The sequence below is a fragment of the Oratosquilla oratoria genome, chromosome 17, assembly GCF_046742065.1.
Source record: "Oratosquilla oratoria isolate Oo_2021 chromosome 17, ASM4674206v1, whole genome shotgun sequence".
Classification (NCBI taxonomy): Eukaryota; Metazoa; Arthropoda; class Malacostraca; order Stomatopoda; family Squillidae; genus Oratosquilla; species Oratosquilla oratoria.
Genome location: NC_134793.1, coordinates 12,400,939 through 12,413,893, shown reverse-complemented (window position 1 = coordinate 12,413,893; position 12,955 = coordinate 12,400,939). Strand labels below are relative to the sequence as shown.

At 48.6% G+C, this 12,955-nt stretch overlaps 1 protein-coding gene across 1 annotated transcript in view; it reads right to left on the bottom strand.

Annotated features, from left to right (window-relative positions):
- The window catches only part of Syt4 (Synaptotagmin 4), a 67,793-nt gene extending 55,169 nt beyond the window's left edge, over positions 1-12,624 (bottom strand). Inside the window, exons 1-2 of the mRNA XM_076200170.1 lie at positions 12,594-12,624; positions 55-238 (exon numbers count right to left, since the gene is read on the bottom strand). Coding sequence (XP_076056285.1) covers positions 55-238; positions 12,594-12,624 — 215 coding nt within the window. The remainder of the gene's footprint in view (positions 1-54; positions 239-12,593) is intronic.
- Between the last annotated feature and the right edge of the window lie 331 nt (positions 12,625-12,955).

Below are 12,955 nucleotides of genomic sequence, written 5' to 3'. Positions count from 1 at the left end.
GACCTTGGTGACAATGTTGTGACGTGGTCGTGACAAGCTTCCATCATCACGTACCTGACGTGATGCTGTGGCTTGATGTGATGACGTGAGTCTGGGTGATAAGTCACAGTGTGATGTGTGTGACGTGGCAATTCGTTTGATGTGGTGTGACGTGTGATGTCATGTGATGTGACAGAAGCAATAAATATGTGACGAAGCTCAGACAACTGTGAGGACAAATGGGGGAAAGGATGGACGACTGAGGCGAAGAAAAAACATAAAAAGGGAAGAGGGAAGAGGGGAGAGGAAAGATGGGAGAGGAGAGAGGGCAGAGGAGAGAGGGGAGAGGAGAGAGGGAAGAGGAGAGAGGGGAGGGGAGAGAGGGAAGAGGGGAGAGGAGAGGGGGGAGAGGGAAGAGGGAAGAGGGGAGAGGAGGAGAGGGGGAAGAGGAGAGAGGGGAGGGGAGAGAGGGAAGAGGGGAGAGGAGAGAGGGGAGAGGAGAGGAGAGAGGGGAGGGGGGAGAGAGAGGAGGGAGGGAAGAGGGGAGGGGAGAGATAGGGAAGGGAAGAGGAGAGGAGGGAAGGAAGAGGGAAGAGGGGAGAGGGAAGGTGAGGGAGAGAAGAGAGAAGAAAGAAGGGAGAGGGGAGAGGAAAGAAAGGAGAGAGGGGACTGGAAAGAGAGGATAGGAGAGAGGGGAGTGGGGGGAAGGAAGAAGGGAGAGGGAAAAGGGAGAGGGGAGAAAGAAGAGGGGAGAGGGAAGAGGGGAGAGGGAAGAGGGGAGAGGGAAGAGGGGAGGGGGGCGTGTCTGGAACAAAACAGTTTCTCGAGTCACCCTCCACCCGTTGGGTGAATAAAATCGCCTGGAGACAGATCGGAGAGAAATGGTCAAGGACATCACCTATGGAGTATGTGACATGGAGAAGTTTGCAGGAGTGACGTGGCGGGTTGTTGGTACAGTTATGCGAGTTATGGAAGTGTTTGGGGGTCTTTGTTCAGCACTGGACTGGAAATGGCTAATTGAAACATATATATATATATATATATATATATATATATATATATATATATATAATTATAATCTATGCATATATTACCACCCTGGCCTCCATGTGGGTAGTCTACCTGTTTACACAAAGACAAAAAAAGAAAAGGAACAAGAAACAGAAGCACAAGAATGAAAAGAAAAGAAAAAAAAATAACGGCGAAGAAGAAAGAGAAGGTGATGAGGAGGGAAAGAAAGAAAGAAAAAATGGAGAAGGATATAAAAGATGAATTGAAGAAATAAAAAATATATTGAAAAAAGGCGAAGTTGATGAAGGTGAGGGAAATGGAGACAAAATATTGAAGACGAAAAAAAGAGAGAATAACAAATACAAGAAGAAAAAAGAAAATGGTAACTCGAAGAAAACAAGAGGAGAGGAAAGGAAAGGAAGAAGAAGACTCAGAAGAAGAAAACTCAGAAGACTCAGAAGAAGAAGACTCATAAGAAGATTTGGAAGAAGAGGACACAGAAGAAGACTCAGAAGAAGAAGACTCGGAAGAAGAAGACTCAGAAGAAGAAGAAGAAGACTCAGAGGTCTCAGATGAAGGTCAAGCAAGGCTACTCAGTGTTGCAAGAGCGACTTTCAATCTCAATTTTCTCCAAAGAAACGAAGCTGAAGACCAAAGAAGACTTGCCCCTCCCCCCATCTCTCTCTCTCTCACTGTCGCCTCTTATTCTCTCTCACGGTCTCGATGCCCTCACGTCCTTCGTCCAAGTCGGGCGAAAACATTATCTCTCACGGAATTGCCTCCTCCTCCTCCTCCTCTTCCTTATCTCCTTTGCCACCTCCCTCCTCCTACCCTCCTTCCTCTACAGCTTCCTCCTACTCCTACTCCTCCTCCTCTCCTTTGCCACCTCCCTCGTTCTACCCTTCTTCCTCCAGAGCCTCCATCTCCTAGTCTTCATTCTATCCCTCTTCCTCCTCCTCCTCCTTTACCACCTCCCTCCTTTCTCTACCTCCTTCGAGTATTCATCCTCTCCATCTTCTTCCTCCTAATCCTTGTCTCCCTCTTCCTCTCCTTCACCATCTCCCTCCTTCTACACTTCTTCCTCTTCCTCCTCTTCGTCCTCCTCTGGTGCCAGGATGCCAAGGTGCCAGGGTGCCAGAGGGGGGGGGGAGGGAGACAGCGGGTCTGGCGAAACAATTCATTTTCTTTTGTAATAAGAGGAGAATTGGGCAAAAATGACAGAGGCAGCAGCAGCGGCACCACACACCGCCTCCGTAGACCCGGAGGCGAAAACCACGGGCTGTCAGGTCCCCCCCCCTTTACGCCCCCCAGAGTGGGGGGAGGGGGGGAAAGGGGCTATTTCCAAACTAAAGGGACGTGTCTCAATCCATTTAGACCCCCATCCCCTTTTGTGCCGACGACCGTTCCCTTCCCCTTTCCTTTTAGTTATATAAAAATGTCTGTCTCCAACCCAAACTAAACTTAAACAAATGCCATTGCATTGGAAGGAGTCATTGATAATACAACAAATAAACAAATAAATGATAATAATAAAAAAACAAAACGAAAACCCTACATACATCAAACTTCAAAATTACTTAAACTAGTGAGTTAAACTTCTACATTGGGTTGCATTCTCATATTCCAGATGGCGCCAAGCATTTTCATTCATCTCCATTCGTCCCCAATGCCCCACCTTGCGAGAAGAGGATAAAAAAATATATATAAAAAATTAAATAATCATAAGCAAGTTTGCGTGATGTGCTGCATGTCATAAATCGCGTCTCCGCAAATTCTACAGATGACCACAAAAGACTAAGATTATTTGCTTGTTATTATTTGTTTGTTTACTATTATTTGCTTGATTTTAATTTATTATTAGTTACATGTCATTTCATTAGTATTTACTATTTACCTGTTTGTTTATTATTTAATTAAACGTATGCATTTATCTATTTTATTTGTTATTATTTATATTTCATAATTTTTATTGATTTATTAATTTATCATTACTACATTTTTTCGCATCCGACTAGTTATGGACCAAATGGTCTCCTGTAGGCATGCTCCTCCTTTATAATCCTTTGAGTTTCGGTATCTATTAGAATGTCTTTGTCACCGCCACCCCCCCCCCCCCAATGGATGCCAATCTCTTCTTTTACCAACACAATCCTTCACGCTCTTGGCGCCAACGGAAGCATACTGGTCGGTCTCGTAATTCGTTTAGTTCTGGGTTCGAGTCTCGCACTCCCTTCCGATTCCTATCAGTGACTGTCACTTGCCCCAACAGTCCCCATAAGACAAAGTTGGCTTCGGCCGCAGCAGCTACTCAGCGCCTCCTGGCGTAGGCTCCTTACCTTTTTTCTTCTTCCCAACACACACACACACACACGCGCACACACACACACACACACACACACACACACACACACACACACACACACACACAGTCACTTATATATGCACGCACACACGACTCGATGGCGCAGTTGGTAGAGTTCCCGGCTGCCACTACGGCGGTCCGGGTTCGGATCCCGCCCAGGGCTGAAATAATTTCAGTATCACTACGTTGCGAGTCATTACTCCAACTCTCTTGGGCGGGGAGTTGGGTGTGTGTGTGTGTGCGAGTAAGGTCATAGCATTACCCGTACATCGGTCATATAATTATGAGCTCTGAGCTCTTTTCCAGGAGAGAAATAGCTATAGATCACGAGTACAACACGTGATCCAAGACCATGGTGAACCACACATATTTCAAAAAACGTATCATGCAATTTTATTCAGATCAAACTGAGGGTCCCATCTGAAAAGTACCGAGACCCCAATCCCTATAGGAAGACTGTATGCATTAGATAGTCCCTACTCTTGCCACGAGCGCGGCGATCCAATATCTATGACGTCACAGGTGGTCCTGATGTCGCTAGAGCGGCCTGAAGAGCGGCAGTCTGACAATGATGGACAACCAATGAAAGGGGGACAGAAGAGAGAAAGAGAGAATAGGTCAAAGAGAAAGACAAACAGCGGAGAGAGAAGAGAGGGGAGAAAGGAGAGTGAAGGTGTTTAGAAATGAAATGGGAAACGGAAGAGAAATGGCAGCGAGGAGAAAGAGGAGAGAGAAGACGAGAAAAGACGAGAGAGGACAGAGAAGAGTCGAGGGGAATGGTGGGAGAGAGGAGAATGGAGAGGGGGAGAGAGGAGAATGGAGATGGGGAGAAATGGGAGAGAGGAGAGGAGGGAGGGGAAGAGGAGAGAGGGGATAGAAGAGAGGGGCGAGAGGAGAGGGGAGAGAAGAGAGGGATGAGAAGAGAGAGGAGAGGGGAGGCAGGAGAGAGATAGAGAACAGATGGGAAAAGGGAGAGGGGTGAGAGGAGAGAGGAGAGGGGAGAAAAGAGAGGGGAGATAGAGGAGAGGAGAGAGGAGAGATGAGGGGAAGAGAGAAGTTACATGGAGGACAAACGAACATCAAGAGTCCTATTGGTCCTTACATGGTTGTTTCGGAGGATAGAGAGGGGATAGGGAGGAAGGACGAAAAGAGATTGTATTCTATCTTGTTATTGATCATTCACCAACGCTTCTATCCTTATCTATCGTTCTATCCTACCAAGGGGAATTCTATGTTCGTAGTGAGGAGTCAGCTAGTAGGGTGTGGGTGTGTGTATATATATATATATATATATATATATATATATATATATATATATATATAGAGAGAGAGATAAAGAGACAGAGAGGAGAGAGAGAGAGAGAGAGAGAGAGGAAGGGGAGAGAGAGAGGAGAGAAAGAAAGAGACAAAGATAGAGAGAAAGAGCGAGGGGGAGCAGAGAGAGAGAGAGAGAGAGAAAGAGAGAGAGAGAGAGAGAGAGAGAGAGAGAGAGAAAGAGCGAGAGAGAGAGAGAGAGAGAGAGAGAGAGAGAGAGAGAGAGAGAGAGAGAGAGAGAGAGAGACAAAGATAGAGAGAGAGAGAGGGGGGAAGAGGCAGAGAGAGAGAGGGGGGAAGAGAGAGAGAGAGAGAGGAAGGGGAGAGGAAGAGAGAAAGAGAGAGAGGCATGTCCTAAGGATGCTTTGGCAGAATAAATCACGACGTCTGCCACTCCGTGACGGACTCTTTGTAGCGCACGCACACACTCTCGTGACAGCCAACTCACCGAAGAGACGAAGAGATATATAAATTTGGGTTTAGACGGCGAGTTCGTGGACCGGAAGAAGATATTCTCGCGATGCCGAAGAACGATGGATGTCTGAAGGGGGAGAATATCCGTTTTCGGGATTCGAACTTCCCTTTCTGGGTACTGTGGAAGGCTTCCGCCGCGAGGCCCTATAGTGTCTAATATTCCAAAGGCAGAGGGGAAAGAAAGAGGGGAAAGGAGGGGAGAATGGAGAGGGGAGAGGATAGGAGAATGGATATGAGAATAGGAAGGAGAATGAAGAGGAGCAAGGAGAAGAGGGGAGTGAAGGGAAGGGAGAGGAGGGCAATAAAAAGAGGGGTGAATAAGCGAGGGTAAAAGAGGGGAGAGAGGAGAGAAGATAGGGGAAAAACAGGATAAAAAAGAGAAAAGAGGAAAACAGAGGAAAATAGAAGGGGAGACGAGAGATGAGACGAGGAGAAGGTGAGGAGGAAAGAGGGAGGAAGAATGGGGTGAAGAGGAGAGATGATTGGAAGAAGTGAGGGGAGAAGTGAGGGGAGAAGAGAGAAGAGAAGCTATAGGAGATAAGAGGGGAGAGAAGAGGGGAGAGGAGAGGGGAGAGAAGAGGGAAGAAGAATGAGGTGAAGAGGAGAGATGATGGGAAGAAGTGAGGGGAGAAGAGAGGAGAGAAGCTATGGGAGAGAAGACGGTACAGGAGAGGGGACAAAAGAGGAAAGAAAAATGGGGTGAAGATAGGAGAGAGGACGGGGAGAAATGAGGGGAGAAGAGAGGAGAGAAGCTATGGGAGATAAGAGAGGAGAGGAGAGGGGAGAAAAGAGGGAAGAAGAATGAGGTGAAGATAGGAGAGAGGATGGGGAGAAGTGAGGGGAGAAGGGCGGAAAGATAAGAGGGGAGATGAGAGGGGAAAATGTATGGGGGAAATGTGGAGAAAGGAGGGTAGAAGAGAGTGAAAAGAATGAGTTGAAGATGGGAGAAAGGATAGGAAGAAAGTGTGGGGAGAAGGGAGGGGAAAAGGGAGGGAAGATGAGAGGGGAGAAACGAGGACAAAAGAGAGGTGAGGAAGGGGGAGGAGAGGGGAGAGGAGTGGAGAGAGGAGAGGGGGGCAGGGATGAGAAATGGAGCGAGGAGAGGAGAGAGGAAATTGAAGAAGAGAGGGGAGAAATGACAGGAGGGGAGGGGAGAGAAAAAAAAAAGAGGGTACGAGATGGAGACAGACAGACAGAGAGAGCGAGAGAGAGGTTAGAGGAGAGGGGAAAGAGGGAGGAGAGGACAGGGGAGAAGAGAGTGGTGAGGAGAGGAGTGAGAAGAGGGGAGATATTAGGAGAGGGTGAGGGAGAGTGACAGTATGGGGAAGTGTGAGGGGAAAAGAGGGAAGGTTAGAGGGAGTGGAAGAGGGAGAGAGGAGAAGAGGGAAGGGGAGAGGGCGGGGGAGAGGGAAGGGGAGAGAGTAGAGGGGGAAGAGGGAGGGGAAGAGGGAGGGGAGAGAGTAGAGAGGAAGAGTGAGGGGAAAAGGGAGGGGAAGAGGGAGGGGAAAAGGGAAGAGAAGGCCAAATGTGAGGGTAAGGTAGGAAGGGACGGTGGAGGAGGAGGAGGAAGACAACAGAAGAGGGGAGAGGGGAGGGGATGGGAAGTGGGAGGGTGAGGGGAAGTGGGAGAGGGGAGTGAGGAGGGGAGTGAGGTGTGAGGAGTGGTGAAATATGATGATGCGCATAATGGGGAGGTATGGAGTCAGAAAATAAGGAAGAAATTGAATCATACGAGGATGGGCGGGGGAGGGCGGCGTGGGCGGGGTGTGGGCGCCGTGGGCGGGCTGTTGGGCATCGGAAATGAGGAAGAAGCTAATCAACTGTTTCAACTTTCCAGACGCTGTTTCCTCCTCTTATTTGGTTGTAGCTCATTATAGTTCTACGGGTCTAGAATAATACATTCAAGCGTTTTGCATATGTCCCTGAGGGGAAAGGGGAGAGGGGAAAGGGGAGAGGGGAGAGGAGACGGGAGGGGAAGGGAGAAGGAAGGGGAGAGGAGACGGGAGGGGAAGGGAGAAGGAAGGGGAGAGGGGAAGCGGGAGGGGAGAGAGAGGGGATGGGAGGGGAGAGAGAGAGGGGAAGGGAGAGGGGAAGGAGGGATTGAGGGGAAATGGGATTAGGATGGGAGGTGAGAAGAGAGGGAGGGAGAGAAAAGGAGAGAGGGGAGAGGAGAGATGATAAAAGAGAGACGAGAGGCAAGAGAGGAGAGCACGAGAGGGGGGGAGAGGCAAAATTATATTAAGTGATGAAGGACTGGGGAAGAAGAAAAGATGGACTGGAGGTGGGATAAGAGAGAGAGAGAGAGAGAGAGAGAGAGGGAGAGGGAGAGGGAGAGAGAGAGAGAGAGAGAGAGAGAGAGAGAGAGAGAGAGAGAGAGAGAGAGAGAGAGAGAGAGAGAGAGAGAGAGAGAGAGAGAGAGAGAGAGAGAGAGAGAGAGAGAGAGAGATTGGAGCTAGTGAGAAAAAGGAAGGTGAAGGACAAAGATACATGTGGCAAAGGTGGGCGAGGGAGAGGAGGGCGAGAGAGAGGAGGGCGAGGGAGAGGAGGGCGAGAGAGAGGAGGGCGAGGGAGAGGAGGGCGAGGGAGAAGAGGGGGAGGGAGAGGTGGGCGAGGAAGAGGAGGACGAGGGAGAGGTGGACGAAAGGAGAGAGGGCGAGGGAGAGGTGGGCGAGAAAGAGGAGGACGAGGGAGAGGTGGGCGAGGAAGAGGAGGACGAGGGAGAGGTGGGGGAAAGGAGAGAGGGCGAGGGAGAGGTGGGCGAGAAAGAGGAGGACGAGGGAGAGGTGGGCGAAAGGAGAGAGGGCGAAGGAGAGGTGGGCGAGGGAGAGGTGGACGAGGGAGAGGAGGGCGAGGGAGATGAGGGCGAAGGAGATGAGGGCGAGGGAGAGGTGGGCGAGGAAGAGGATGGCAACGGAAAGGAGGGCGAGGGAGAAGAGGGTAAGGGAGAGGAGAAGGGCGAAGGAGAGGTGGGCGAGGGAGAAGAGGGCGAGGGAGAGGAGGGAGAGGAAGGCGAGGAAGAGGAGGACGAGGGAGAGGTGGGAGAGGAGGACGAAGGAGAGGTGGGTGAGGGAGAGGAGGACGAGGAGGGGAGGGCGAAGGATAGGAGGGCGAAGGATAGGAGGGCGAGGGAGAAGAGGGCGAGGGAGAAGAGGGCGAGGGAGAAGAAGGCGAGGGAGAGGTGGGTGAGGGAGAGGAGGGCGAGGGATAGGAGGGCGAGGGAGAAGAGGGCGAGGGAGAAGAGGGCGAGGGAGAGGTGGGTGAGGGAGAGGTGGGCGAGGGAGAGGTGGGCGAGGGAAGAGGCCGTGGATAAATCCTGATGTCTCCCAACCACATATAAGGAAGGTCAGAAGGCTGGAGGATCGATGGAGATATAGCATCTGTGTGTTGAAATTTCACTGAAGACGCTCATTACTGTATGCAAACAGAGGCGCTGGGGTCACTACACTGGATACGGTATAAGTACACACACACGTGCACACACGTGCGCACACACACACACACACACACACACACACACACACACACACACACACACACACACACACACACACACACACACAAACTTGATGCTGTAAGATACAAGGACGGGCACTACGAGCATAGGTAAATACGACTAGGAAAACACACACAAATGTATATACATATATCATAAGAAGGTTGTATTTATAACTATGGAGATGGGCGGAAGGTACAAAAATAAAACTAAATACTTATTAATCCCCCGTGTAGGGGGAAAAAGCCTTTGGTATATGTATGTATGTATGTATGTATGTATGTATGTATGTATGTATGTATTTTGGATACGATTCTATCAGGCCTTCTACAAGTTAAACATGGCGGAAGTGTGCCGTAGATTTTAACACTTGTTTGTACGTATGTTACGTGTGCGCGCGTGTTTGTGTATGTTTGTATGTGTGTGTGTGTATGAATCTAAAAGATTGAATATTTCCATTATTTCTACATTTGTATATTCTAAACCCTTATTGGTCAACTTATCTTCTACAAGTCAGCTCATCTTTGAGAAGACAAACATGAAATTTTCATTATATCAACCCGAGCAGAAGCTCCCTCAAATAGCTCACTTCCTGCTATCAACTCTGCAGTTCCTTCCCTGTGTCTGTTTGCAATTGATTAACCTGTAAGAAAGTTTTGATTCCTCTCTGTATTTATCTCCGATACCTTTATCAATACTTTTTCCCTTCTCTGTATAAGTTCTGTGGAATTGCTTCTAGGTCGTTTGTATGTGCGTCGTTACTTGCGGCAAAGGGATGGCGGTTCGAACCCTGCCACCGGCGAAGTTGGATCAAGGGCATGGTTCATTAAATTCCACGCTACAAAGTCCTCTGTAAGGGGCACCGTCCTAGCCTCCCGATAGGAGGGAGTTTGTGACGTTAAAACAAATTATCATATCTCTTTTTTCACCCTAACCATGTCCCAGGATGTCTTACAAACGAAGCCGTTTTCACTTCGTCCTTTCACTAATCCTTGAGGATGATTCGGTTTAGGATCGCAAACTCCCTCTATCAGGAGGCTAGGACGGTGCCCCTTACTGAGGACTTTGCACCATGGAACCTAATGAACCATACCGTTGGTCCAACTCGCCAGCGGGAATGTTCGAACTACCACCACCTCGACCCACGCCGCAAGTAGCGACGCTCTAACCCCCTCGGCCAGCGAGGACCCTAATAAGTCGTAAATGAAAAGAAAGATTTCCCCATTTCCTCTTAGTTCCAGCGGTGTTCATTAATTTCTCCCAGTCTCCTTCTTCCAAGCATTTCTCCAAGCCTGAGCGGTCTCTGCCGTCCCGAAATTGGATCTGCCTTGCCGTTGCCCTCCTTGGCTTAATTTCCTGCACGTTCAAAATGAAATTCAATTGTTACATGGCCACTTTTTCCTTTACAGGGGCAAAGATAATTTCAATGAGCGAATAATGGCTGGGTCCTTGGTAAGTAGCAAGTCAAGATTCGTGGGAATGTCATACTCTCTTATTCTTGTCATATCTTTCACCCATTGTGTCACTTTATTTATACTCGAGATATATTATATATGTATATGTATATATATATATATATATATATATATATATATATATATATATATATATATACAGTATATATATATATCTCAATATATATATATATATATCTATATATATATATATATATAAATATATATATAAAACAGGGTATTAACCCAAGGAATTCGCTCTACCACTTGCTTCCCATTCCTCCTAATTGACTTCCCTGCAATTGAAGTCTCCCACAAGGAAGATACTATTATTTTGTTGGACATAAACATATCTTAAAGAGGGTCGTGTCTAATAACATTTCGTAATATATAGACTCAATTCCAAGCTCTCATCTTGGGGAAGGGAGGGGGGGGGGAATGCCACCATGAGATCTCTTCTATTTAGTTCTTTGTTTCTAGTTACCAGGACGATTTCGTCTACCTCGCCCTCACCCAGATCTACTTCCCCCACACTTATGTCGTTTCTCATAACACTCATCAACCCGCCATCTATTTCATCTTCCCTATCTCTTCACTAGATAGAGTGCCTATTATTCCCCCAGCTGTAGATCAACATTTGATGAGATCTTGGTCTCTACTAATCACAATATATCAGGTTCATTTATCATCAAGTACTCATTAATCTCCAACCTGGCCGATAACAACCTATCTACGTACGTGTGTGTGCGTGTGTGTGTGCGTGCGTGCGTGTGTGTGTGTGTGTGTGTGTGTGTGTGTGTGTGTGTGTGTGTGTGTGTGTGTGTGTGTGTGTGTGTGTGTGTGTGTGTGTGTGTGTGTTGCAGAGGCGTCCCGCCTTATAATGAAAGCATCTCAGCATCGCAGACACTGTCAGGGAGCGAAGCGAGCGAGACCTGAAGAGGAGAAGCTGATAAGGTGAGTCTGCGACGATGACGACGCCGACGACAGCCGTGAGGGAGTCACCCTCCCCCAAGATAAATATCCCCCCCACCTTCCACCTCCAAAGGGGGGGGGGCAGAGAAGGCGAGAAGGAAAGGGGTGGGGCGGTAAGAAAGTAACGAAAAACTATAGAAGACGAATGAGGAAAATCAAAAGTAAGGATGATGGGTAAGGAAGATGTAAAGAGATGAAAAGGGAAGAAGATGACAAGGGAAGAGGAGGAGGACGAAAGGAAAGAAAAGGGAAAAATAGAAGAAGCAAAAAGATAAAAAAAGACGAGAAAGGGAGGGCAAAAAATAAGTTGAAGGGAAGGAAAATGAGTTGGAAGAAGCAGAGGGGGAAAAGTTGTTGGAAAACATGATAGGAGAGAAGAGGGGAGGGGAAAGAAATGGAGACGGGGGAGAGGAGGGAGGAGAGAGGAGAAAGGGGGAGGAGAGAGGAGAAAGGGAGGAGAGGGGCAGTATAAGGGGAAGATATGGGGAGTACGGGAAGGAAAGAGAAAGGAAGGGCAAGGGAGGGTAAGGAAGTGGACCTTTGGGGAGGGAAGTAGGGTGGAGGAGAGGGGAGGGAAGGAGACGGGCGAGGGGAAAGGGGAAGAAAACGGGGAAGTGGAAGGGAGAAGGGGATAGAGTGGAAGGGGGAGGGGGAGGAGAGGGTAAGGAGGAGGAGAGGGTAAGGGGGAGGAGAGGGTAAGGGGGAGGAGAGGGTAAAGGGGAGGAGGGGGAAGGGGGTAGAGTGGAAAGGGGAGGGGGAGGAGAGGGGGAGGGGGAGAAGAGGGTAAGGGGGAGGAGAGGGTAAGGAGGAGGGTAAGGGGGAGGAGAGGGTAAGGAGAAGGTAAAGGGGAGGAGAGGGTAAGGGGGAGGAGAAGGTAAGGGGGAGGAGAGGATAATGGGGATGGAAAGGGTAAGGGGGAGGAGAGGTAAGGGAGAGGAGAGGGTAAGGGGGAGGAGAGGGAAGGGGAAGGAAAGGGTAAGGGGAAGAAGGTAAAGAGGACGAGAGGGGAAGGGGAAGAAGAGGGTAAGGAGTAAGAGAGGGGAAGGGTGAGGATAGGGGAAGGGGAGGATGGGTAAAGGGGAAGAGAGGGGAAGGAAGAGGAGGAGAGGGTAAAGGGGAGGATAGGGTAAAGGGGCAGAGAGGGTAAGGAAGAGGAGGAGAGGGTAAGGAAGAGGAGGAGAGGGTAAGGAAGAGGAGGAGAGGGTAAGGAAGAGGAGGAGAGGGTAAGGAAGAGGAGAGGGTAAGAAGGAGGATATGGTAAAGGGGAAGAGAGGGGAAAGAGGGGAAGGGAAGACTGGAGAGGTGACGGGGAGGGTAATAAAGCCAGGGAGAGAAGAAAGACGAAGGAGGGCAAGAAGTGGAAGTGATAGCAAAAATGACAACCATAAATCCTCCACCCACCTCCACATCCACATTCTCCTCCACCTGTCTTCCTCCTGATATCATATATATTTGTTAAGTCCTATCTCTCCTTTAACGCGTTATCTTATCGGTACCTCCATTTCTTTCCTTGTTTCCTCTCCCTCTCTCTCACCTTGTGAAACTTTATTACTGTAGTGCGCCATATTGGTGTTGTTTTAGTGGACAAGACGATTTTATTCAGGTGAAAAAGCGCCACTGATTCTCCTGTTCAGGTCATTCGTTGGAAATAATATAACAAGTTAAATTCGTTATAACCGTTAAGTTCGTTAAAAACCGTTGAATTCGTTAAAACCGTTACATGTTCAAAAAAATTGTCTCCGTTTTCGAGGGCCGCCGGGATTTTTCAATTTTGTTGACGACTTGTCAACGACTTGTTGATGAACTGTCGACGACTTTTTGACGTCTTGCCGATGACTTTTTGACGTCTTGTCGACGACTTTTTGACGTCTTGTCGACGTATTACCGACACTGACG